General features: G+C 44.2%; 1 protein-coding gene across 1 annotated transcript in view; it reads left to right on the top strand.

The window, feature by feature from the left end:
- LOC124615845 overlaps positions 1–27,052 on the top strand; it is a 456,052-nt gene that overhangs the window by 207,099 nt on the left and 221,901 nt on the right. The window contains exon 3 of the mRNA XM_047144039.1: positions 11,150–11,316. Within this exon, the coding sequence (XP_046999995.1) occupies positions 11,150–11,316 (167 nt within the window). The remainder of the gene's footprint in view (positions 1–11,149; positions 11,317–27,052) is intronic.

Consider the following 27,052-nt stretch of genomic DNA (forward strand, 5'->3'; position numbering starts at 1 on the left):
GGCGTCGGCTGCTGCAGTGAGGGCAGGTCCAGCTCGATCGCTAGGACGAACGGAGGCGGAGCAGGCGAAGGCTCCATGTCCATGGGGTCGTCCCGCGGTGTCGTGATGACGCCCTCTGGCAGCTGCTGTAGCCGAGCTGTCCTCGGGATGTGGCAATGGATAAGAAACAACCACAATCTGTGGGTCGACTGAAGACTTAAAGTCAACACAGAGACTGATGCGAAATGATGGTTTGGGGAGCAAAACCAGTGGACTTGCCCATGGACTAGCTTGTATGGGTGCAAAAGCTCCGCTATCTTCCAGTTCCTTAAATTCAGCAGCGACTTTGTCCTGCAATGCAATGCGAACAGTTCGGGCCCGGCAAATTTCGGCTGAGCATTGTCTTTCGTAGTAAAATGTGCAACAAAACTGTTAGCCTTGCCTAAACCATCAGAAAAGAGTTCTGGGAATTCTTTCAGCAAGCTAGCTACACTATCTTTGGCATTAAATGCAGTCACTGACAACACATTGTCCTGAATTTTAAGGCCAAACAAATCAAATATGTTCTCACAATCGCGTGATTGTAGCATAGTGAGTCACATTTCGCATAGGCGAGTGATACATGGCAGGCAAAGTACATTTTACGAGAACGGGAATTTGTCCATTATAAGCTGCGAGGTGCATGTTAATTTTAGACAGGCGCGGGGAACCTAGTAGTTCATATGTGTTACGATTAAGCAATGTAACAGAGGCACTCGTGTCCAACTGAAATTTCACACGTTTTCCACTAATATACAAATGAACAGAAAAACTATTGGACTTGTGTAGCACTGAATAAACTGCTCGATTGCCAAGTTTACTAATGCCTGCAGCAGGCCTGGAATACACGGCACTGACTACGTAGGCGTTGTGCCTATATTTTTGTGAGTGGGCAGAATTCTTATGTTTATTTCGTTGCAAACATAGGGATTGTACGTGACCTTTCTTGCCACAAGCGTAACACTGTGCTTGTCTGAATGGACAGTCTTGTTGTTTGTGCCGTGAACAGCACAGAGGACATGCGTTAATTCTCTTCGCCTGTATAGAGAACTGTTTATGCAGCGTGGCACACGCAGGTTGTCGCTGCCGAATACGCCAGTCATAAGCAACAGACGACTCAACCCGACAAATGAGCAGTTACACAAATTTATCAGCCGACAGGGCACCTGAATCGTACTGTTGTAGAATTTCCACTATGTTCTCAAATGATGGGTCGGGCTGTTTAAAAATCTGTTCTCTTAATTTGACATCAGTTACATTGTACACGATCGCATCACGCAAGATAACATCTGAATGGACAAGCACAATTGAATTTGCATTTCCTCGTCATACCCTGCAAATCTGTTGTTCACTCGTGGTAAATCTGTTCTGACCGTTTCTTGCAATTACAGAGTTGGTACCTACCTGCTACCATATTCACTTGATTGTGATAACAGTTAGCGAATTTGCAACCTGATCACAGGAAAGTTCACTCGGAGTTGCGTCAGAAAACAATTGGCGAAGAGGTGAATCACTGTACTTTCTACCATTGACAAAAAGTAATGTAGTTTCACAGTACCTGGTACGTTGTGAGCAATTACGTGGGCTTCAAACTGTTACAAGCACTCAAGTCATTCCTCATCTTGTTCATAAAACTGGGGAAAAGGTGATGTATTTGGAGCTGTAGGTGTTGCTTGTTGTTCTGTACTGGTGGCTCGAGTCGTCAAGAGCTGCTGTACCATGTTTAGCAGTGTTCATATTTGTTGGGTCTGAAACTTTTTTAACATCAAAACACAAAAGAAAATCCGTGGCAACCAGGCACTGGGTTCTTCTGATAATTCGTCGAGAAATGTAGAATCCTACCTACTCGTCGAATACGGAGTGTCTATGAAACCTGATTCCTCGGATCGCTAGACAAACAATTCAAGCAAATCGTATTAATGAGTCTTATTACCAAATCAACAATGACAATACTTAACTTTGGCCGGCCGCTGTGGCCGAGCGCTTCTAGGCATGTCAGTCCGGAACAGTGCGGCTGCTGCGGTCGCAGGTTCGAATCCTGCCTCGGGCATGTATGTGTGTGATGTCCTTAGGTTAGTCATGTTTAAGGAGTTCTAAGTCTAGGGGACTGATGACCTCAGATGTTAAGTCCCATAGCGCTTACAGCCATTTTAACTTAACTTTTACAATAACACGGAAGTGTCGCAAGCAAATGGCAACCTATGAAATAAACAAGCTTCTTCAGTAGACAATGCTATATAGTACCAGCGAAACGAATTGTCTTGAAGCTGCAGTACTACTGGGGTGTGGCTGGTCGGGCGCGGCGCTTATGTTCTCTTCGCATAAGATCGCTGCCGTCACGTTGTCGTCCTGGAGAGGGGTCAGTAAGAGTGTAATTGGCTGACGTTTTCTTCCCGTCCCCCTCTGCTCTCTCGTTCCAGAATGGCGTGCCGGCGCTTGACTTTACGCCATAACAGTTTGCAAGGTTTCGGAACTAGTGGCACATTCTTCTGGCAGAAGAGTTGAAGGGGAAGGAAGTGGGGTGAAGGAAAAGAACAGGAGAGGTTTAGGAAAAGTAGTAGAGTTCGTAAAAGTAGCTCAGAACGTTGGATCGGAGGAGACTTACTGGACGGGATGAGAATGAAAGACTATCCACTTCTCTTGATGGAGGCTGGCCCTGAGCACTATGCGACTTAAACTTCTGAGGTCATCAGTCGCCTAGAACTTAGAACTAATTAAACCTAACTCACCTAAGTTCATCACACACATCCATGCCAGAGGCAGGATTCGAACCTGCAACCGGAGCGGTCGCTCGGCTCCTGACTGTAGCGCCTAGAACCGCACGGCCACTCCGGCCGGCCTCTTCATGGACGTTAGTATGGGATATGTCCGCGGTTCGCCTTTATGACGGCTTCACCTCTGCTGCGGAGACTTTCCGTGAGGTGCCTGAATGGCTGTGGAGTAACGGCACCGCTTCTTCGTCAAGAGCCGAGACCAGGGAAGGTAACCATATTGGAGCTGGGATCTGTAGCGAAGTCGACGTTCTGACTCATATCAAATGTCTTCTTACATCCATATTTAATCTGGATGAAGGTGGGACACATCTGGTATAATTTTTATTAAAAATTAATTTTTTTTATTTACTTCGCTACTAGTTTCGACGTTGCGTCAACGCCATCTTCTAGTTCACACTAGTTACTGCCCGCCATCCATGTGGAGCACGTGTTGGTCTCACCGCTGACTTCTAGGCTGAGCCAGACACAACTGATTTCATCAAAGTGTACGGGCCTGAAGATGGTGCTGACGCAACGTCGAAACTAGTAGCGAAGTAAATAAAAAATCTTAAGTGCAGCTGGAGGAACTTCATTTTTAATAAAAATATATCAAATGTGTTCCTTCGGTTCAGCACTGGAGTCTAGGCAAGCCAGACCGCTTCAGGGACGTTGTTGTTCAGAAACCATTGCCTCACGTATGCTGCTTTATAACAGGGACCATTGTCATCCTCATACAGTCATCGAATCCAAATTGTTCCTCAACTGCATCCAACAGAGAGTGCTCTGAAATACGTTCTTATCTTTCCGCATGTAGCACTTTCTTAAGCCTGATAAGGAGATCACACCCTAATCACGAAGAACACCACCAGACCAAAGCAACACGTCCTCTGTACTTCACTGTTGGCACTACACGCTAAACACAAACCATTCCATCGGTGCACCACGCTCCAGCGTGACTCATCACACCAAATCACTCGTTTCCAGTGACCTATTGCCCAGTGGCCTCGCTCTTTACACCACCGCAGGCCTCAGTTCGCATTGATTGCAGAAACTTGTGGCTTATAAGAAACTGTTCCATCGTTGTAGCCCGTTCTTCTTAACTCCCTACGCGCAGTGACTGTCTAGATGAACTGCTGGTAGCTCTTTGTAAGTCACGACAGATTCCTTCCGCTGATTTCATGCAACTTCTCACAACCACCTTCCGCGAACCTCGACGCTTACTGTCTGCCAGTACATGAGTTCGACCGGCTCTTGGTATGGCTGTAGTTGTACCTCCGTGTTTCCACTTCACCATCTCATCACCAACTGTAGACCTGGGCGTCTTTAGAAGAGTTGAAATTTCTCTGATAGAACTGTTATGTGGGTTGAACCCTGGTACTACTCAATTCCTTAGAAAATCAAAATTTAAAGGAGACATGAAGCCCTGGATCACTGGTGATGGAGGCCGGCCGGAGTGGCCGTGCGGTTCTAGGCGCTGCAGTCTGGAACCGAGCGACCGCTACGGTCGCAGGTTCGAATCCTGTTTCGGGCATGTGTCTGATGTCGTTAGGTTAGTTAGGTTTAGTTAGTTCTAATGACCTCAGAAGTTAAGTCGCATAGTGCTCAAAGCCATTTGAACTGGAGATGGAGAAGCTTGTGTTTATTGTACAATTTTAATTTGACTCAAAACAAATTTTATTATAAACTTCAACTCGGACATTTGCCCTCTTACTGATGCAATATACAATTCGTCACTTTAATTGAATTACATAAACACGAGTAAAATTCATATTATTTTGCGTCCGCAACCAAAATCATTGATAGTAGGTACGGTGAATAATCAATCACAAAGAATCGTTCTTGTTTAACCGTATCTCAAAAGACTAGTAACATTATACACTTCCAACCAAAGTTACACAGCCACACAATACCACAACTTCATAAACAACAAGAGATCTTAAAGCTTAATAAAACTGAACTGCCCACACAAAGGTCCACAGTGAAACATGCTTATACTAAAAATACAAGGTGGGCCAACCAAGGTCGCAAAACTTGTACACAGAAATAATAACAAGTTGCCTGTTCATTAAAGATACACAAATGATTAAAATAGTTGTTAAATAAGAATGGCTAGTAATAACTCAACCAGTAAAATAACTTACAGCAACGCTAATATTATAACAGGGTGGCCTCACTTAACCATCAGACATAATGACTCTCAATGATTCCCAAATTGCACTTAACTTTAGAGAACATCGTCAAGGCCCATAGCAGTGTTTGGAAGCAATAAAGCTACAGCCGGCAAACAATACAAGTGTTCACTGCCCACGGCTTGTGCACAGGGTCACATAGCAGGCGGTTTATATCTATACGTAATCCGATAGGCACCACAATGAGTGGTCCTGACAATCCATAACCGCACCGACGCCAGGGAACAAGCAGTCTTAACAAATGGCCTGCAGCACAAATAGATTGCAATGAAAACGAGGTCAAATCACAGCCACGCTGGAATAAATAATAAGCACACCCTCAAATTCTTACGGAGCAATACTCTGACATTACCCATCTCCCAGTAAATTAGCGGGAAACTTTAGAGATTCCTTCCAGTTGCCTTAAGGAACTTTCAGCATTAAATAGACATACCAAATGCTGCCGTGACAAATGATTAAACCATCAATTCTACGACTGACAGGCACGTACACAACCGCAGCCAGTCAAAGCTGGCAATATGCGGTAAAACAAGTTAAAATTTGCATGAAAACCACTTAAAACACACCACGGATAAACAGAAACGGAACGTGGAACACAAGTCTCCTTAAAAATAGCCATTGTGGAACCAAGCTCAGAACCATCTCCGACAGCTACCCATTCAACCATAAGTTTCAACAATCTTCTTAGTTGAACACAGAATAAAAGTCATACGTAACTTGCAGCTTGCAAGTTACGAGCTGGGAATCTGTTCAGCGTGAGACGACGAACCCGCCATAATTTTGCACGTCAAGGCGCCCAGTGATCCGAACCGTACATCCGGCGCACGCTAAAGCCAAGGGCGGCGAGCACGGTGAGGCCCATGCACCACGATTAGGGACGCGGGCTTGTTTTCAACACAAGTTGGCTCTTTGAACGCCGCCCGGAGACTCACTCGTCACACGTTCACCCGGAAAACCGCCGGGGGAGAGCAGTCAAAGATAGCAGGACAGATGAATATCGATATCAGCGATGCAAGTGGAGCACCCTAGCGCCAGCTGCCACGGCTCATGGGTGACATGCAATGACTAGTCCGTGTTTGGGGTCGCTGACCTCTCTTGTCTGGCCCATTCTGCTGTTACAATTTCTCTGATGATAACGCAATATTCCCCGCCTCCTGCTAGACTGGCTGCTCTCGTGATTTCTAGTGATCAAATCTGCATCACATGGGTGGGGAGGAGGGGGGCGGGGGTGTCAGCTGGGTTTTGGTCAGATAGTGTACATCTTTACTGCACAGTTTTGCGAAACCTGTAAAACGTTCGTATCACTGAATTTACTACATGAGGAGGGACGCTAGGCAGGTGATCGGGACAACATGGCAACCTTTAGTAAAATAAGTGACAGCTGTGATATCTGGCTTCGCAAGATAAGGCAGATCAGGTTATGGTTGTAGAGGGGGCCGTAATCAGTTACTGTCAGTTGCACAAAACACACAAACTTTTATTTTCCTAAGAACGACTTAATTACACATTGCCTTAAAAGGATCAAATAAAACAATATGGCTGAAGGCCTAGTTAAGAAAACTTGAGATACCTCCTGGGTTGAAGGCCCAAAACCACACTAAAAACAAGAATAGCTGAAGGCCTGAACACAAGTTATAAAAAATTGCTTTAAAGAATACATGCGGCTGAAGACCTCACTTAAAAATATTTCACGTAAATACTCGGCTGAAGGCCACACACGAGACATTGAACAACTCAGGGCTAAGGGCCTGGATAGCAAGAATTTCAGATAGAGCAAATTTAAAAAAAAAAAAATAGTTTTAAACACATGATCTTCAAATTTTAATTTAAGACGGCTGAAGGCCTTATTTTAAAATTAAAACAAACTAAATTAATAGACAGCTGCAGGTCTCGCACAGTACTTCAGACTAAAATAGAAATCACTATCCAAAACCAACAGCATAGTAGTGTTCAGAAGTGTTCCGAGAGTCGGCCTGAGGAGGTAGCTCTAACATAAGGTGAGGCGAGACAGGCAGCCAAGAGTAAGGTTAAATAATCTGATGGCAACCCAACCCAGGGCCGGCTGAAGAACTGACCAACAACCTAATCAATTCCTTTCCGCCCGATCAACGGCACGACAACGGGAAGTATAAGCCGAGTACGAAGATACCAGCATCACTACGTCTTCAAAATTGGCGACTACAAACAGCCAAGGCACAATAACCACTCTAAGAAAGAAATATGAACAACTAAAAGGCTATCGAACTACACGCCGTGCCGGACAGCATCAACAAGGCGAGGAAACACACACTGCCGGAAAACTTCACTAACGACCATGGCAGGTAACTGGGGCGTTAACGGCCACAAGGCAGAAAATACCGCTGGTGCACTTTACTGATAAGTAACAACCAATAGAAGAAGACGGCTGCACAATTTCGCCGACTCCAACACACCATGTGTTGCTGCTAGCCGGAACGGCCCAGGAAGCAACACCTGGCAATGAACGACTGGCCATGCCGACGACATCCAACTGTACCAACTGCAAGCCCCAAGAACATTGCTGACGCAGTAGCGAGTATGAACGCAGATCTTTGCTCTGTTTCTCGATGGGCACAGATTCTAGGTCTGAAGCTAAACCCCAAGAAATCCCAGGTAATTCTTATATCTCATCCGAAGTTAATCAGCCGGTACTTTCGCGAAACAGTCCCTCAAATACTCCTCAATGGTACCCAACTACCATACCAAAAACAGTAAAAGACCTTGGAATAATCTTGAATGAACACCTAAACTGGGAAGAACAAACAGTCACAGCTTGCCGGAAATCGCTCTCCTCCCAACACGCAATTCAAAAATTTAGAAAAATATTTCCAACCCATGTTAAACAAAAATTAGTCCAAACACTAGCCTTGCCTAATATTTACTACTGTGATGTAGTTCAACACGGCACAAACAGTGAAAATTCGAGATGCCTCGAGCTATTGATGAATGCTTGCTTTAGATACATGTGCAATATAAGGTTTTATGATCATATCAGTCCTTCATACTCCCAGATTGGTTGGATATGCCCACATAAGGCACGCGATCTCCGCACGATGTGCTTACTTCATCGATTTCTTCGTCACTAGTGCCCCAAATACTTATCTTCTCACATTAAACACCTGTCATCATTCCACAACCGCAATACCAGATTGGATACGTCTAGCATCTTGTCTGTACCTTTACATAACAAAAAATATTTCTCCGTGTCATCCTCCATCTCAGCCATACGACTATGGAACGCGCTCCCCTGTGATCTGCGTCTTATCCAGAACCACTCAACATTCAAGATGGAACTCAAAACTTACGCATTAGGGACGGTATAGCCACCATTGTTGTGCCCCTCTCATCTCTTTCTTTCTCCTCTCCTTCATAGCTTCGAATTTTACCATTCTATTTCTCTTCCTCTAACCTAGCTACCTCTTCTATATCTCTTTCACCCCATTCTATCGCGTTATGTATCCGCTCGATGTGAATAACTCACAAACTGCAAGAACATAACGAAAATATTCCCAACTAGCAATAGGACTGACATGCATAAAAAAAATGTTTACTTTCATATACATGGTCATTACTATTATCATTATTATTATTGATTGTTATAATTATTTTTTTGATTGTTGTAATTATCCTTGTACTACTGTTATAATCTCTATTTTTTTCTTTAACATTAATACTGTATAACACGTGGTATGTCCATAATGTTCTGTACAAACTGAAATTCGTTCAAATTGAGTATGCGTGGTTAGGTGTAAGAGAGGGTCTGAAGGCCATAATCTTTCCAGGTAAAATAAGTGCATAAATAAATAAATAAACGAAGTGATGTCACAGCAGTTGAGGTTTCATAACAGGTTAACTGATCACTCAACTTCATTGTCCAAGTTCGGTGGGCAACGAACTTTGTAGCTCTCGTAGCTAGCGCCTCACAGTCTGTATAGAGAGCCTGTATAGGGAGAGAGTGGCCAACCGGACGATACGGCGGCCATTTTTCTGCCAAACTGCGGGCGGGACTTTTGAATGGCCAGTAGTGGAGTACACACTCACCGAATCAAAAGCACAAGACAATATGGCGAAATCAATCGTTAAATGCCTTTGTTTATAAGTATAATGTGTTATAATAATTTTCACACAGCCAATATACAGGTCTGTTTTCAAATTTAACTATGTATATTGCAAGTTGTTTTATATGTAGTAAAAAGAAAAAACGACTTACTTCGCATAGATAAGAGTACTTGATTGGTTTCCACAAGGCTCCTGTTTGATTTATGTCAGCCCTGTTGACTGCGACTGCCCACTGCTTTCGTCTTTCTTCATTGCGTGGAAATGCTAACACGCGAAAACCACCTTCGCCTCTATTGGAAGAACCAAATGCAGCACAACCTGGCGACGTTTACGAACGTCTGCAGAACGAATTACAGATATCAAAAACAATACTGTACAATCACTAACGTGTTTACTTCAAACATGTAGGCCTACCGACTTCATCACAAAACGCTTCATTATTTCAACTCGTATTTAAGATCGCAAACGCTAATTACGTACTAAAACCGATATGCAACTAAATCGAACTTGCATGCACAACGCAATAATTCAAATACCTTTTAATCGTTTCCAAAAGTCCTCTGAACTTCAATTCAACTCAAAAGCATGGCGAGCATAGGAAGCGCGAGAGACGTTTGGCGCCATTTTTCTGCCAAAGCTAATCAACCAATCACGGGTAACTTCACCTATGGCCACTCTCTCTGTATACAGGCTCTCTAAGTCTGACAGCACGTGCACGCCGCCAGCGGTCCCGGCCTGACCTAGCGCCACAGAGACTTCCTCGCTGCTCTGACCCAACCAACCGACTGCCACACACACCACCACACGGAAATATAGCGGTCACACCAGGCCGTACTGGTATCGATAAGCGCTGCTGCTGCCACTGACGAAGACACGTCAGCAACTCGTTATTGTAGTATGTTGTTGTTGTTGTGGTCTTCAGTCCTGAGACTGGTTTGATGCAGCTCTCCATACCACCCTATCCTGTGCAAGTTCTACATCTACCAGTACCTACTGCAGCCTACATTCTTCTGAATCTGCTTAGTGTATTCATCTCTTGGTCTCCCTCTACGATTTTTACCCTCCACGCTGCCCTCCAATGCTAAATTTGTGATCCCTTGACGCCTGAGAACATGAGCGACTAACCGGTCCCTTCTTTTTGTCAAGTTGTGCCACATACTCCTCTTCTCCCCAATCCTATTCAATACCTTCTCATTAGTTATGTGATCTACCCATCTAATCTTCAGCATTCTTCTGTAGCACCACATTTCGAAAGCTTCTATTTTCTTCTTGTCTAAGCTACTTATCGTCCATGTTTCACTTCCATACATGGCTACACTCCATACAAATACTTTCAGAAACGACTTCCTGAGACGTAAATCTATACTCGATGTTAACAAATAAACGCTTTCCTTGCCATTGCCAGTCTACATTTTATATCTTCTCTACTTTGACCACCATCAGTTATTTTGCTCCCAAATAGCAAAACTCCTTTACTACTTTAAGTGTCTCATTTCGTAATGTAATTCCCTCAGCATCACCCGACTTAATTCGACTACATTCCATTATCCTCGTTTTGCTTTTGTTCATGTTCATCTTATATCCTCCTTTCAAGACACTGTCCATTCCGTTCTACTGCTCTTCCAAGTCCTTTGCTGTCTCTGATATAATTACAATGTCATCGGCGAACCTCAAAGTTTTTATTTCTTCTCCATGGATTTTAATTCCTACTCCGAATTTTTCTTTTGTTTCCTTTACTGTTTGCTCAATATACAGATTGAATAACATCGGGGAGAGGCTACATCCCTGTCTCACTCCCTTCCCAACCACTGCTTCCCTTTTATGCCCCTCGACTCTTATAACTGCCATCTGTTTTCTGTACAAATTGTAAATAGCCTTTCGCTCCCTGTATTTTACCCCTGCCACCTTTAGAATTTGAAAGAGAGTATTCCAGTCAATACGGTAGTAAGTCAGGGAGAAATAAGACGCCACTCGATTGTGACAAAATGCCAAAGAACAAACGGCATCAATGCGAGCCGGCTACGGCTCAAGCTGTTTAAACGGACGGCTACTCTAGTTTGTTCCAGTGGCACTTTGTAGGTGATGTGTTTATGTGTGTGGGGTCTGTTGCAGGTTCTGCCGGAGGGCTCGCCGCTGCCGGCTGATGTGTCCTCGTGGCTGGACATGGGCAGGCTGCGCGCCCAGTGCCGGGACAAACACCGCGAGCTGCGACGCCTCGCCAGGTGGCACCGCCGAGGCGGGCCCCGGCAGAGGGCGCGCGCCGACCTGCAGCTCAACAGGTAGCTCAGCACACACCCTCCCCACTAGAGGCGCCACTAAGCGATCTGCTTCTGTTCACCTCTCTCGAGGCTATTTCAAGTACAAAGACGTGGACAGGGTTTCAATATGTGAAAGATAGTTCCTTGTATCTTAGAGTCTGTCTACATGTCCCCAATACTATGTGTCACTGTCAGTGCCATAGATTTGGGCACACGGTTGCAGCTTGCAAAGGGAAGCCAACCTGTGGAAGATGTGGTTTAGATGTTTACGATCCAGGCTCGCCGTGCACCTCACCACCTATTGTGGTAATTACCCCAGTGCACATCCACTCTGGTTAAAGGCATGTGGTCTATGTGTACAGCAGCAGGAGATTCAGGAGCTTTGTGTCACCAGATGGTGACCATACATGGAAAAGAGGGAGAGAGATTTTGAAGGCTCTGCAACCTGCAGTTTTCACAATGTTGATCTCTATCATCGTGGAGCAATCAGTTGCCAAGTCTGATGCCTCAGCACAAACAGCAACAAATACATTATCCAAGTCACAGGCCTCATTGCGAACTCACCACGTAGGTTCTAGAACATCCGCGTGAGCTTTTAGCTGTGTCTGCCAAGGCACTGCTGCAGTTATTAACTTGTCAGTACCAAAGAAAAGCAGGTGGGCACTGATAACCTTGATGTTGAGCACTGCTAACTAACAAACACACCAAAACCAGGTGACTCCAAAAAGAAGTCTAGTCACAAAACATCTACATTTGCTTCTTTACCACTCTCCCCACAGAAAGCGAAACCATTGAATGGGAAGACCAAACCTAACACACATCCTGTCAAGCCCTCTAACCATAGTGCTTTAGTAACTTCTGATGGAGAGGACTGTTTGGTGGACCTAGACATATGTTTGGGCAATCTAGTAAGCCAATCTACCCATCCTCCAACCTTTTGAATTAATACAGTGTGTTAGGAGTATAAGTGGAAGTATTTCTATTGGTGACTGAGGACGTTGTGCTGAGCAATATTACATCAGTATTTACTTCATTTGTGGATTAATAATTACAGCCGTATGTTTTTAGAAATTCCAATGCCAAAGAAAGCAGGTGTTGACAGATGTGAAAATTACCGAACTATCAGTTTAATAAGTCACAGCTGCAAAATACTAACGCGAATTCTTTACAGACGAATGGAAACACTGGTAGAACGAGATCTCGGGGAAGATCAGTTTGGATTCCGTAGAAACGTTGGAACACGTGAGGCAATACTGACCTTACGACTTATCTTAGAAGAAAGATTAAGGATAGGCAAACCTACGTTTCTAGCATTTGTAGACTTAGAGAAAGCTTTCGACAGTGTTGACTGTAATACTCTCTTTCAAATGCTGAAGGTGACAGGGCTAAAATACAGGGAGCGAAAGGCTATTTACAATTTGTACAGAAACCAGATGGCAGTTATAAGAGTGGAGGGGCATGAAAGGGAAGCAGTGGTTCCAAAGGGAGTGAGACTGGGTTGTAGCCTCTCCCCGATGTTATTCAGTCTGTATATTGAGCAAGCAGTAAAGGAAACAAAAGAAAAAATCGGAGTAGGTATTAAAATTCATGGAGAAGAAATAAAAACTTTGAGGTTCGCCGATGAAATTGTTATTCTGTCAGAGACAGCAAAGGACTTGGAAGAGCAGTTGAACGGAATGGACAGTGTCTTGAAAGGAGGATATAAGATGAACATCAACAAAAGCAAAACGAGCATAATGGAATGTAGTCGAATTAAATCGGGTGATCCTAAGAGAATTAGATTAGGAGTTCTGCTATTGGGGGAGCAAAATAACTGATGATGGTCGAAGTACAGAGGATATAAATTGTAGACTGGCAATGGCAAGGAAAGTGTTTCTGAAGAAGAGAAATTTGTTAACATCGAATATAGATTTAAGTGTCAGGAAGTTGTTTCTGAAAGCATTTGTATGGAGTGTAGCCATGTATGGAAGTGAAACATGGGCGATAAATAGTTTGGACAAGAAGAGAATAGAAGCTTTCGAAACATGGTGCTACAGAAGAATGCTGAAGATTAGATGGGTAGATCACATAACTAATGAGGATGTATTGAACAGAATTGGGGAGAAGAGGAGTTTGTGGCACTACTTGACAAGAAGAAGGGACTGGTTGGTAGCACATGTTCTGAGGCATGACGGGATCACAAATTTAGCATTGGAGGGCAGCGTGGAGGGTAAAAATCGTAGAGGGGGACCAAGAGATGAATACACTAAGCAGATTCAGAAGGATGTAGGTTGAAGTAAGTACTGGGAGGTGAAGAAGCTTGCACAAGATAGAGTAGCACGGAGAGCTGCATCAAACCTCTCTCAGGACTGAAGACCACAACAACAACAAATAGCACCTCCAAGTAAAACTAAACTCTGCCCGAACAGGCCATGAAGGCCCTACGTTAACGACTGTGTATCGTGTCATCCTCAGCCCACAGGCGTCACTGGAAGCGAAGTACCTCCAAGTACACATGCAATATGTAAGCTATTAATGTGTATCTTCCCCAGGGCAGCAACTTAGGTAGACGCAAAATCGATAGTCTATACTGACAGCCGTAGTCCACTTCGTGGAGCAATTACGGTCGTACACAAAACTTCAGATGGTAAATTATGTGATGTGTTTCCGCGAAGACAGTTAAACACAGAGAAGAAAACAACCGACAAACTGAAGTGGATACATGTTAAGTAAGCTATGATCACAGTATCTGTACCTATACTCCTACCGCCATGTATAATTCGATTCATAATAGACGTAACGTAACAGAGCGGAAGGGAACGTCGTCGTCAACTGGAAGTGCGTTGGCGCCAGACGGACCCTCAACGCGATCTCACTCTCCGTAGCTCAGCGCACAACGGTGAATGTGAGATTACCATTCGTCATTCCAAATCCTAAATGCGGCATAAGAATTAAGGACTTAGCGTTGATAGTAGAGTTCATTAACGACCAAAGTGAAACTCATAACGGATGCCTTTAACAGAGTTCGAATGACGAAAAGAAACAGCTACGTGCGGCGACGAATAAAAGCCTACAGAGCAAGAAAAGATGCATGTTTGAAGCGAAATTTGATTATATGGAAAGAATGAAATAAAAAGCTGTAAGGAATGAATATATGTTGAACTGTCAACGAAAAAAGTGCTAAATAAAGAACGCAATGGAACGAAGAGCGAGCGTAGCTGCATGTTTGGGCATGCGTCATTGTTGAAAAATGTAGTTGAAGGGATGGTAGATGGGAAGACTACCAGGAGGGCAAGATATGAGTATGGAAGACAGGTCGTTGGTGATTTCGGACGCAGTAGTTGTCCTGAAGCGAAAATCATTCCCGGCAAGCGACAGAAATGAAGAACTGCGTCAAACCATGACCATAATTGGAGTCAGCCTAAAAAAAGACTGCGCATCGAGTGCTCCTTGCGAAGCCCAGAATCTTCAGAAAGCACAATCTTGGTTCTCACTGAAATCAATATTTTGTTTTAATTATACTAGTAATTGAATGAGTCCAGTCAAATCAGACTGGTCTGAAATTCACTTCGCCGATATTTATTTATGGTGATAGCGAAATGATTCATCCTGTGGCACCCATCTCTCCTTGCACTCACATAAGAAAAAGGAACCACCTAACTGCAAAGGTATTCTTTCCTTTGCTCAAAATGGCACTTTTTTCGGATATGTGTGGAAGCTTCATCTTAAGTGTAACTGTCTCGTGCAGGTAACTATAATGAGTGTGTGTAGTGTAGTGTCTAGCTCGTGTTGTTGGTAGTGATAGACGACCGAAACGAGAAAATGAAAGCCGGTGCCGGCAGATATTCTATTTCTCCCGAACAGCGCCAAGAGGAGAGCTGACACAAACATAACCACCGACAGTGTGACGCCCTCGCACTGTAAGACACTACTTAAAGGTGAAATTTCCCCTTCCAAAATTAAAAAAATGACAGTGCTGGAAAAACTCTTACGTTATTTGATTTTCAAACAGCTGAGCAAAGCTGAACGTACTCAGACAGTTCTCTCTTTACTTATTCTCATCATAACTAAACTGACACACAATATTTTTAGCGCAACGCAATGGGACTTTCAATAAACGTCCCAATCGTCCGCTCATAGTAACCTCTCAAAACTCTGGCATATCTCTCCCTACATCCACCACTGCCAGCGGCTCACCTCCAACTGCCCAACACTACACGCTGTTCACATCCAACTGCCCAACACTGCACTAGCGAATATTCCAAAAATGAGTGTAACCAGCCGCACTCTGCTCACAGCGCACTCAGCGATTTTCATACAGAGCACTAGGTGGCGTTACCAACATAAAAACCTTAACAGCCTACTTACAGAGGTTTGAAACTTAATCCGGTCTTGTGATCAGGAACTTTACGCTGCCACCCTTCCTTTCCTTGCTGACCAAATACTGGTCGTTAAAATTACTTCCAGTACCAGAATTCAGACCGGCTACCTCCGAGCCGAGCGTCAACGCACAGCCGTGCTTTAGCGATCTCGGCTACCTAAGCGGCTTGCGGTTTATATACGCTCAATGATAAAAAAACATATGCATTACGAAGGAATTATCCAAATAGTATGGAAATAAGCAGATGTGACACACATGCACAAACAAACAAATGAATACAATTTCAGAAACATTGGATAATTTATTCAAGAGAAGGAGCTCCACAAATTGAACAAGTCAATAACCGTTGGTCCACCTCTGGCGTTTATGCCAACAGCTATTCGGCTTGGCATTGATTAATACATTGTTAGATGTCCTTCTGAAGGGTATCGCGCCAGATTCTGTCTATCTGCTGCGTTAGATCGTCAAAATCCCGAGCTGGTTGGAAGGCCCTGCTCATAATGCTGCAAACGCGAGCGACAATTAGGTCGATATCCCATCTCTGTCTGCTGTGTCTCCAGAGACGTCTTAGGTCTGAAATGTCATTGACTAGAGTAGAATTGTCTGCCGGCCGTTGTGGCCGAGCGGTTCTAGGTGCTTCAGTCCCGAACCGCGCTGCTGCTACGGTCACAGGTTCGAATCCTGCCTTGGGCATGGATGTGTGTAATGTCCTTAGGTTAGTTAGATTTAATTAGTTCTAAGTTCTAGAGGACTGATGACCTCAGATGTTAAGTCCCATAGTGCTCAGAGCCATTTGAACCATTTTAGAATTGTCTTCACTGATGAGTTCCGCTTCGAAATGAGCCCTGATGACCAGTGAAGATGTGACTTGAGACACCCGGACAATGACCGGACATCGACCTAACTATCGTTCATCATACTGCCCGCAGTCCAGACTGATGGTCTGGGGTGACATTTCATTCCATAGTAGGACCTCTTTGGGTGTTAACCGCGACACCCCTATGGCACAACGATATTACACGTCCCGTTTTGTTGCCCTGCATGACAAGCCGTCCTGGGCTTACATTTCAACAAGATAACACTCGTGCGCACACGGCAAGAGTTTCTACTTCTTGCTTTCTTGCTTGTGAAGCCCTATCTTGGCCAGAAAGGTCCCCGATCTGTCCCAAACTGAGAACGTTTGGGGCGCTATGACCAGAGTCCTCCAACCAGTTCGGGATTTTGATATAACTCGCCAGTTGGACAGAATTCGGCACGATATCCCTTAAGAAGACATCCAACAATTCTATCAATCAATGCCAACCCCAATAACTGCTTGCAAAAGGGTCTTTTTTTTAAGGAAATAATACTGGGGTATAGTGACAACCATAACATATCCCTTTCGTGCTAAGAGTCCTACTCTCTGCTATCTACTACCAAAAGATGTGAGGACAGTGGCTAAGACACTCAAATCGCATTCTGGAAGACGGCGGTTCAAATCTCATTTCGAACATCCGGATTAATTTTTGTCGTGGTTTGCCTAAATCGGTTAAGGCAATTATAGAAATGATTTCCTTGCAAAAGACAGTCGATTTTTTCCCATTGTTGAGTATTCAGAAGCTGTGTACCTAACCTTTCCCTCTTCCTTTCTGGTACCGAGCGATAAAGCTCTGTTTAACGTATTTCTTTGCAATTAGGGACGATGCATTTCCAATCTCAGGCGTTGTTTTTCATGATATCTTTCAATCACTTGAAGTCGATACTGAGACCCTGCCACCATCTTTCGATACACCTACATCATACTCCGCAAGCCACCTAATGGTGTGTGGCGGAGGGTACTTTCGGTACCACTATCTGATGCCTCCAACCCTGTTCCACTCGCGAATAGTGCGTGGGAAGAATGATTGTCGGTAAGCCTCAGTATTGAATACAGAGTTATAATTCCACAACTTTTTTATAATTCAAATCACGACAACGTTCTTCTTTCTCATTGTCAATCGTCCTAAAACCTTCATGCGCAGTCTTTACTTAGGTCGCCTCCTATTACACATTCCAAAAAACAAAATTGAAACTATCACCCAAAAGACTTCTGATGAGTCTTATGAGATACACGAATGTGATAACAACACCAAGAGGTACCTGGATTCTCGTTCAAATAAGTTAGTATGATGGTGCAAGCTAATAACGGGAAGGCAAAAATGACTGCAGTTGTCAATGAAGTGGAGGACAGGTTGAAATACAATGCAGTGACTGAATTCGACTGTACAAAGGTCACCTGGAAAGGATGAAGCAGAAACTGAGGACATGTAACAGTGTTGCAGCTAATCTAGATGTTGTGGCATGAAACTGACATGGAGACGCCTTACTAATTTCGCGGTTCAGGCGCTTGACTAAGTACAGCGCATTTATCTGTTATAGTGCCGGATATCCGACAGCGGATTACAATAACAATCATCTCAGGAACATATAATAAAGAGCCTGTACTGATAGAAGAAGCAAGTGTTAGAAATATTTCTCAAGAGATGCGTACATACGGCATATTGCCGGTATCGTTTGCATTAGCAACACCAAACGCAGAAGTGCAAAACATGGAACAAGAAGATGGTACGTCACGACGGGCGGAATTGCCGTTGTTTAACCACACTCTGAAGGTTCCTCAATGGGCAGCAGTGAAGGAAAATACGTACCAGTACTCTCGATAAACTTTTAGGGGGCTGTATGCTCTAATGCACTTGGATGAAGGCGCAACTAAAATCGAAATAAGTGCCCCTGGATTTTTCGCTGCAATTGCAGTCAGTCTTGTGCCTCTTCATTTCGTGAATATTTGAGCTGCTATCTGAAATTTTACGTGAAGGACAGGACAATTGTGTAAAAACGGTTTCTTAACTTTCAGCATGTTTCCCTCGTGTAAACTTAACTTTTAGTCTGTCGTCTTTAACTAATCTGAAACCAAAACGAAGTCCCTTAGCGGTTTAAAAATAGTAATGTCGACGTTAAAGTTATTTTTTTTAATCACAAAGTACTTAAAGAGGATGACACGGCGGTAGGATGGTGCCGATGGGCCACTAGTGGTCTGTAGACGGAGTGGTATGGTGTGGTACAAAGTACTGAAACAGTGGAACTAATCATTTTATACATTAATCTGCGATAGTTGTTAGAAAAGTGAGTTTCGAAGAAACTACTTGGCTGACCAACCCAAAAAGAGTGCTCTAATAACTAAAGAAGAGATGGAAAAATTTTAAAGTTTTCTGAAAGAGGTAAATTGGCGACCCACGAGTTGCAAGTGAAAAATTATTAACAAAACACTGTAAAGCAGAAGTGTTGAAAAAATGCTTCAACTCAGCGCCTCCGAAGGGATATCCACGAAAAAACATTACAGGGAAATATGTTCATGAAAAAGTAACTAGAACGTAGGTGTCAGAGCAGACGCTTAGGAAAGGTGTCTTAGTATAAGAATAAGTAGAATGTTTCGCGATTATAGCAAGTAAGTTTCTCAATGTAAGGGACATAGAATATTACTATACATTGTTTGATAATTTTGTTTTTGTTCTCTGTTGCATGGTATCTTATCTTTTGATTGCACCCCTGTTTATTCTTATTTTCAAATTTATCTTTCACTTTCCTATTGTGAAATGAGAAATGCATGAGTTTGTCCAAGCGGAGTATTTTTAATCTGTGTATTTAAAAATGACTCACCAAACTGCATTTTCTGTTTAAATAAATCTAAATTTTTACATAAATAAGAGCTGCTGTAGATTCTAAAAAATAGAAAGCTTGTGTAGAGAATTGATATATCAGTAGAAAGTATCTTCTTTACCCAACACTTTATGAACTCAGCTGCACCCTCCTTTCTCTGAAATTTCGATGCATGTAACTTGACGGTCGCTATTTGACCATTATTATGAATAAGATGGATGCGCGACGCAATGATGTGCAGAGGTGACACCGTGATGATGTTACAAACTTTCTGGTATGATGGAGAAGGGTAAATGTATCAATCTGAGGCAAGGCACCCTGGTCCCGAAACGACCTAGTCGGAAGTTGTAATAAAAAATCTCTCTGCTATTTCTGACTGAGGACGTCTTCTGTTGCAAGCTCTTTACTTTTCCATATTTTGGGAGGAGGCAGTACCGGAACAAGGGAAAAACTGTTTAGTATGGCCCCTAAAATGCACATTTTAAGTGCTATGAGCGCTTGTTCAATACAAGAGATGTGTTTCACAGGAGTAACGATGAAAAAGTGCTCTTAGCTTTTAAGGTATGCATTTTAGAACCAATGTGTACTAGACCATCTATTCTTGTTGTGGTCCATACTACTTCCTCCCAAAATATGGAAAACAAAGAGCTTGCAGTAGAAGAGATCCGCTGTCAGAGATAGAAGAAAGACTTTTTATTATAACTTTCTACTCTGTCGTTTCCGGACCACGGTCCCTTATCTGAAATTGATACCCTTCTTACGCATTAATGGTGTGTAACTGAAATCCGTTCAGCGCTCTGTGATTGACATAGGCGGAAAGCGAAGATGTTAGCTAGACTTGCATATAAGGGGATAAAAAATATTTATCCAGGAAACGCTGGCACCGTTTTTCAGTGTTTCGAAAAGTGAACAAAAGTCAAATTTTGTCAGCGATGTTCCACTTATGGGAAGTTCTGCGAAACAGGGTGCTAAAAAGGCCTGTACTTATTAAATCGCGTAACTCTTGAAAATTTAATATAACATCTAAGATATCTGAAGATAATACAAACTAAGTAATGCGAAACATTTCCTAAAATAGGTTCTGCGCAAGGTTAACCAAATGAGCAAGTAGTCGTACCTGGTATCGGCGTTTCGTGTGTGTGTGTGTGTGTGTGTGTGTGTGTGTGTGTGTGTTAAAACGAAACCACTGTTTGTATCCGCAGTTTTTCCACGAACATTTGGTAACAGATAAAATAAAATTTAAATTGCAGTAGACAAAGGGAGACTTTAAACGATCATCGCATATTAGCATTTTCGTCTGATTTCACAGCCATTCGAACTTTATTAAAATAAGACATTATTTCCGCCACCTTGTTGTTTGGATGCATGACATGTGCATGGTTTTGTCTACTTGAAAGTTAATACTAGCCATAATTGGTCAGTAGTGGTTAACATTATCACTGTTCTATGCAAATATACAGGGTCGTTGGAAATAATGTCGGTTTTCAACACACTTCAAATGACTGTAATCAAACATGATTGATCTGTTGCGTAACCAGGCACTTGCTAAGGTGCTACATTGTCAATATGTCAGTCTCCTCGACCACAAAAATCTCCTTCAAACCCTGGAATGTATTTGATCTATTAAGGACTCTCTAAAAAGTAATGTGATCGCGAAATACCTTAATGTGAAAATTAAATCAGAATGTCCTGATTGTTATGTGGATGTCATGTGGCTTATATTCATTACCCATGCGCTAACTGAAATGAGCAAATAGTGGTTTAAATACGCGTTGTTCTAATGAAATAGACAATTTTGGAGGCAGTAACGTCGCCATTCTTGCAAACTGGAAAATGAGATGGGGAGCAATGGCGGAACTGAATCCAGCACAAAGTCTCCCAAGTACAGTTCTTACAGTTGGAGTGCTGATCACAAGGCGAGAATAAACGGATTTCAGTTACCAGTACAATTTACGCTCTGTGAATGTATTAGTTTCGGTGGTCGAAATAAAGAAATAGTTGTCGTGTCCATGCAAATTGGCCAAGCATAAGAGTCATATGCAAAGTCACGAACAAGCCAATGTTAAAGCTGCAATTCCAAAAATATAATGGAAACGACTTCATTATCGTAATCTACAGACTTTATTAAGGATGTTTATAGACTGTGATGTCATAAACTCTGTCATTTTATTAGAAGCCATACCCACGAATGTAACGTTTCGTTTCAGAGGCGTGCTGTCACTAAATTCCATGTTAAATGAAAAAAAAGTGATTCTCAAATTCGTCTCCGATTTCTGCGTCCAGATGTAAATGTCGTGTGACTGGGGCCTCCCGTCGGGTAGACCGTTCGCCGGATGGAAGTCTTTCGATTTGACGCCACTTCGGCGACTTGCGCGTCGATGGGGATGAGATGATGATGATTAGGACAAAGCACAACACCCAGTCCCAAGCGGAGAACACCTCCGACCCCGGCCCTTAGAACTGACATTCTGTCGCGCTGACCACTCTGCTACCGGGGGCGGACTTGCGTCCAGATGTAGATGTGTACATAGGCGCCAGCAGTTTCTGAAGATGGAGGAAACACTTTACATATGGGAACACAAGCGTGCGAGATGAGGCTTTGCATTAGTCGCCCTGGAAGTGCCTCCAACAAGGAAAGAGCAGACGGGTTCATTAGTTAAGACAGACATGCTAATGTGGATTAAATCGCAACAAAACTTCCAACAGGACGTAGTGCAGCGTAGAAAATGATTCGAAGACTGGGTTATCCAAAAGATTTTGGCTTTTGAGTCCTACATTTATTGACCAAAGACCACAACATTCATAGACGATCCGTCATCCAATGAGATTTGGAAATGTGGGAGCGATTGTTTGATGGGTATTTGAGTTGTTGATGTAAGCTGGAACTTTTGTATTCCGCCTGGGAGGCGGCGCGTGAGTAGGAACGGGAAAAGGTAATACGAGTTGGTACTGCAAGAAAGTGGTTTACTGGTGCAAAAACAAGGTGATAAACGATTACATAACTTTCACGTAGGTGCGATGCTGAAGCGAAGTGTCCTGGCTGGCTGCACCTGATGAAATGGGACTGAATCTATTGTGGTGCTCGTAGAGCTACACAGCACCAGCTAGAGGGCGCTGTCGTCGGTGTCTCGTGGTATTGCCAACCTTTGAAACTATGCCGTGGCATCGTTGCTATCGATACCACAGGAACAATCATTATCAGCCTGAAACAAAACATCATGGTATGGAACAGTACTATTGGGATTCACAATAAAAATTAGAAACCAAGGAAAGTTGTGGACAACGTCTTCTCGGATGCAGAGTGTTGCATTCTGGCCAATTTTGTTGAGCCAGGGCAGACCACGAATGCTATCCTCTACATCCAGACGCTTTTGAATCTCCATCGTTCACGATTAAAGCGCTGGGGAGAGAATCATCCTGCAGAATCAGAATGGGCTATTTCACAATGCTCATTGCCACTGTGGTCGAAATTAGGACGTTTAAGTCTTCCACATTCTTGCCACCTTCCTAACACTATATTTTCGGTTCTATGAAAGAATACCTGTCAGACCAGTGTTACAAGACGCTGAACGGGGGGGGGGGGGGGGGGGGGGGCTCCAGTAAGCGGTGCATCGCTGTTTTTCGCCAGCTGGAAAGGGCTTCCAGCGCAAGGGAATTTTCAGAATTGTAGAATGATGGGGAAAATGTGTACGAAGAAATGGACACTGTACTGAAAAGTAACATAATGTTGATACAAGTAACATAATGTTTATACTGCAGATTACGATGATGTACATGGTTTACCTCCATAAAAATTAATATTGACAACAACAATGGCTTGCTCGTAGCTTTCGGTATTGCCCTCGTAGCAGGTAGCAGCATGTCGCTTTGGTGTGTGATAATTGCCTTGCTTTGTTCTTAGTGATTTGTGAAAGTGTGTAGACATTGTGTGTGTGTGTGTGTGTGTGTGTGTGTGTGTGTGTGTGTGACGCATGCAGCTCTGCTGGCACGATCGCCTCAGGAATGGACGCCGAGGACAGCCGTCGTGGTCCGCTGTGTTCGCCCTGTTGCCTTCTCCTGGGATAAGGAAGGGATCTCCACGCCACGTCCGCTATGTGTAACGGCTCGCCAGTGGCCACTTCCCATTCACTTGCTCAGGTTCTGGTCCTTCCTCCCAGGCCCCCTGCCCCTTGGTTTTTGGTGATTCTTGTTTTCACCTTAGACTAGAAATAACACTAACAATTCTTCTTAACCTGTCAGCTAGTACCCTGTTTCGGAACTCTGCAAGAGAACTTACAGAATTCTCGGCTGTCCGCCACTGGGTCACGTCGTATGTTCTCCACGGTATTTCGACAAAGAGACTCGTTGCCATCTTCAGGTGGTTCCTGATCAGCGCTGCTCTGCTCTTGTGGCGCCCTATATACGTTGGCCGTTACCCTCATCACCAGGCCCCTTCTGTCACTGCCCGTGCAGCTAGCACAGTGGTTGGTGGCGGTGCTGAGGCTGGCGACGCCCGGCTGCGAACTGTGGTCCCTAGTTTCCGAGTTATCGTCGTCGGGTGTGGACGCCATTGCATGGAAACCCTTCTCTTTTTCTCAGTTCACTGACTGAATTGCTGGTCGCTATCGTCTTAATGCGGCAACGGCCTTGCCGCAGTGGTTACACCGGTTCCCGCGAGATCACCGAAGTTAAGAGCTGTCGGGCGTGGTCGGCACTTGGATGGGTGACCATCCAGGCCGCCATGCGCTGTTGCCATTTTTCTGGGTGCACTCAGCCTCGTGATGCCAATTGAGGAGCTTCGATCAAGAATACCATCTTATGACCGGGAGAGCGGTGTGCTGACCCCACGCTCTCCTATCCGCATCCTTCACTGAGGATGACACGGCGGTCGGCCACACGTGGCCTGAAGACGGAGTGCTTTATCGTCTTAATGTGATCGCCTTGGACCCCGATTACAATGGCCTCTTTAATCACGCATTCCAGGATGGAGGAGTACTGCCTAAGTATCTTGGTCTTCCTGTAATGTATAGTACGGTCAGTTTTAATGCTATTGTCCACCACTGCTGATTTGATGGCCTGGCATCATTCAGTGTGGCGTCAGTGTTCACAGTACCTCTCTTCTAACGCCCTCACAGTTTCCCCAATGTATGCTTTGGCGATATGGTATACCCCTGGTTTGTGAAGACCAAGATCATTCTTTACTGAAGCTATTATGGTCAAGGTCTTGTGTGTCGGAGGGAAGGAGGGGGGGTGGAGGGAAGGACATATACACATTAAACCCTATGTCGCTCCAAGATACCCTGACAGTGATGAGGTTCTCACCCGACGACGTGACGACAGGAGCCGAGAGATGGAGCAAGTAATGGCCAACGTATATAGGACGCCGAAAAGTGCGGAGCAGCATTCACCAGGAACCACCTGAAGATGGCAACAAATCGGTTTGCCAGGTATCGTGGAGAACTTACGACGTGACGCCGAAGGACAGCCAAGAATTCTACAAGTTAGAAATGCACCGTGAAAACATTAGGTTGCTTTGTAAGACATTGCTTACATTTCTTGTCGCCTAACGTTGGGGAGTACACGTAGGGCTCCACACTTCTGTGCGACGAACACTGCTTTGGTGCCTGGTGTCTGGTGGCTTTGTCTTGAACTGTGAATACCTCAAGGACGCTGTACGTCGCTGCGTTTGTACATCGTGACTGTGATGAATAATGCTTCCATTGGTGGTGATGCTGTTACAGTGTAAATAAATGGAATTAACTATACTATGTATACTGATCAGCCAGAACATTATGACCACCGAGCTACTATCGATATAAACCCGTTTAGGCGACAGCAGCGTACCCTGGGGAGGAGAGGTTGCTAGTCTGACACATGCACGGTGCATGTAGTATCAGTGAGCGTGCTGTCCGTGTGTAGAATGGGGAAGCGCGCGATCTATCTGAGTTTGACAGAGATCAGATTGTGATAGCCTGGAGTCTCGGCGCACCCATTTCGGAAACTACACGGGTGTTCGAGGAGTGCCGTGGTAAATGTCTTCAACACGTGGCGAAACCAAGGTGAAACCACATCCACCCATCGAGGGGTTGGGCGGTCACTCCTCATTATAGATGTCAGACGTCGTAGGCTGGGCATACTAGTAAATCAGGACACGGGACGAACTGTAGCGGAAGTAACATTAGACTTTAATACTGAGAAGCTTACAAGTGTGTCTGAACACACAGTGCACCGAACACTCCTAACGATGGGCTTCCGCAGCCGACGACTCATGAATGTGCCAATTAACAACATGCAATCGGCAACTACTACTGAAATGGGCACGTGACAATCGGCACTGGACGTTGGCACAGTGGCAGAGTGTTGCATGGTCTGATGAATCATGATACCTTCTACAACAAGCCAATGGTAGGGCGCGAATCCGTCGTCTTCCAGGGAACAGCTCCGTGGCACCTGTACTGCAAGACGGAGACAACCTGGTGGCGGCTCCATTATGCTCTGGGAAACATAAAAGTGGGCCTCCATGGGTCCACTGGGGCACGTGCAAGGAACCATGGCGGTCAAGAAGTATCGTACACTCGTTGCAGACCACGTACACCCCTTCATGACGATCATGTTTCCTGAAGACAGTGGCATTTTTCAACAAGATAATGCGACATGTCACAAGACCAGGATTGTAATGGAGTGGTTCGAGGAACATAGTGGCGAGTTCCAATTGATGTGCTGCCCCCTCCCCCCCCCCCCCTACTCACCACCAACTCGCCACATCTGAACCCTGAACCCGATCGAACACATACGGGATGTGACTGAATATGTCGTCAGAGCTCATCGTCCCCCTCCTCGGAATTTACGGTAACTACATGACTTGTGTGTGCAAATGTGGTGCCAACTTCCTCCAGCGACCTACTAAGGCTTCATTGCTTCCATGTCATTACGAGTCGCCGCTGTTGTCCGTGTCAAAGGTGGACATACCGCCTATTAGGTAGGTGGTCATAATGTCCTAGCTGACCAGTGTAAGGCGTTGACTTTGACGGATGATGAAATTAACATGGCGAGTTGGTCGTAACATTTTCCCTGAGCGTAGCATCCATCTTCCCTCGAGTTTCAAGTGGAGTGTCTAGAAACTGTCGACAGTGCTGCTCCCTTTGAACATCCTCGCGAATCCCCTGCACATTGATACATCTAGCAGCAGGATCAGTTGCGATTCGTGAGTAAAGAACATCTGAAATAACAGTAACGCTGTCTTCAACTTGAAGGTTGGTTTGAGCACTACGGTGTTTGACCAGGTATGGTTCTTTTGGTGGAGGTGGTTACGCCCTCGCCTTCCTTACAATTTCGAACTGATTTACCCAGTCAGTTGTAGGGGAATAAAGACTTTCACGCTGGTGCGAACCACAGAACAATTTGGCATTTTTCACATTCAAAACATCATTGCTAGAGGTGACAGAAGCGGAAAGAGACAGAAAAAAGTTTCAGAAATGACTGGGGATCGAATCCCACTAGCAGATACTCATTGAGTCACACGTACTTCTACGGACTTTGAAATGTTGTAGCCACATATTTCAGACAATAGTGAACTCCACGTTTTTCATATTAATACGTAACTATTGCAGTAAACACCATATTCTCCATTTTTATCTTACTTCTTCATACTGGCGGTGTGAATTTATGTAGACCTGAAAACAAAAATTTTTCCTTTCCATCGTGGCAGGCTGTTACAGCAACCGGTTTAAAACTTTTTCAGAA

Source organism: Schistocerca americana, chromosome 1 (assembly GCF_021461395.2).
Source record: "Schistocerca americana isolate TAMUIC-IGC-003095 chromosome 1, iqSchAmer2.1, whole genome shotgun sequence".
NCBI classification, from domain to species: domain Eukaryota; kingdom Metazoa; phylum Arthropoda; class Insecta; order Orthoptera; family Acrididae; genus Schistocerca; species Schistocerca americana.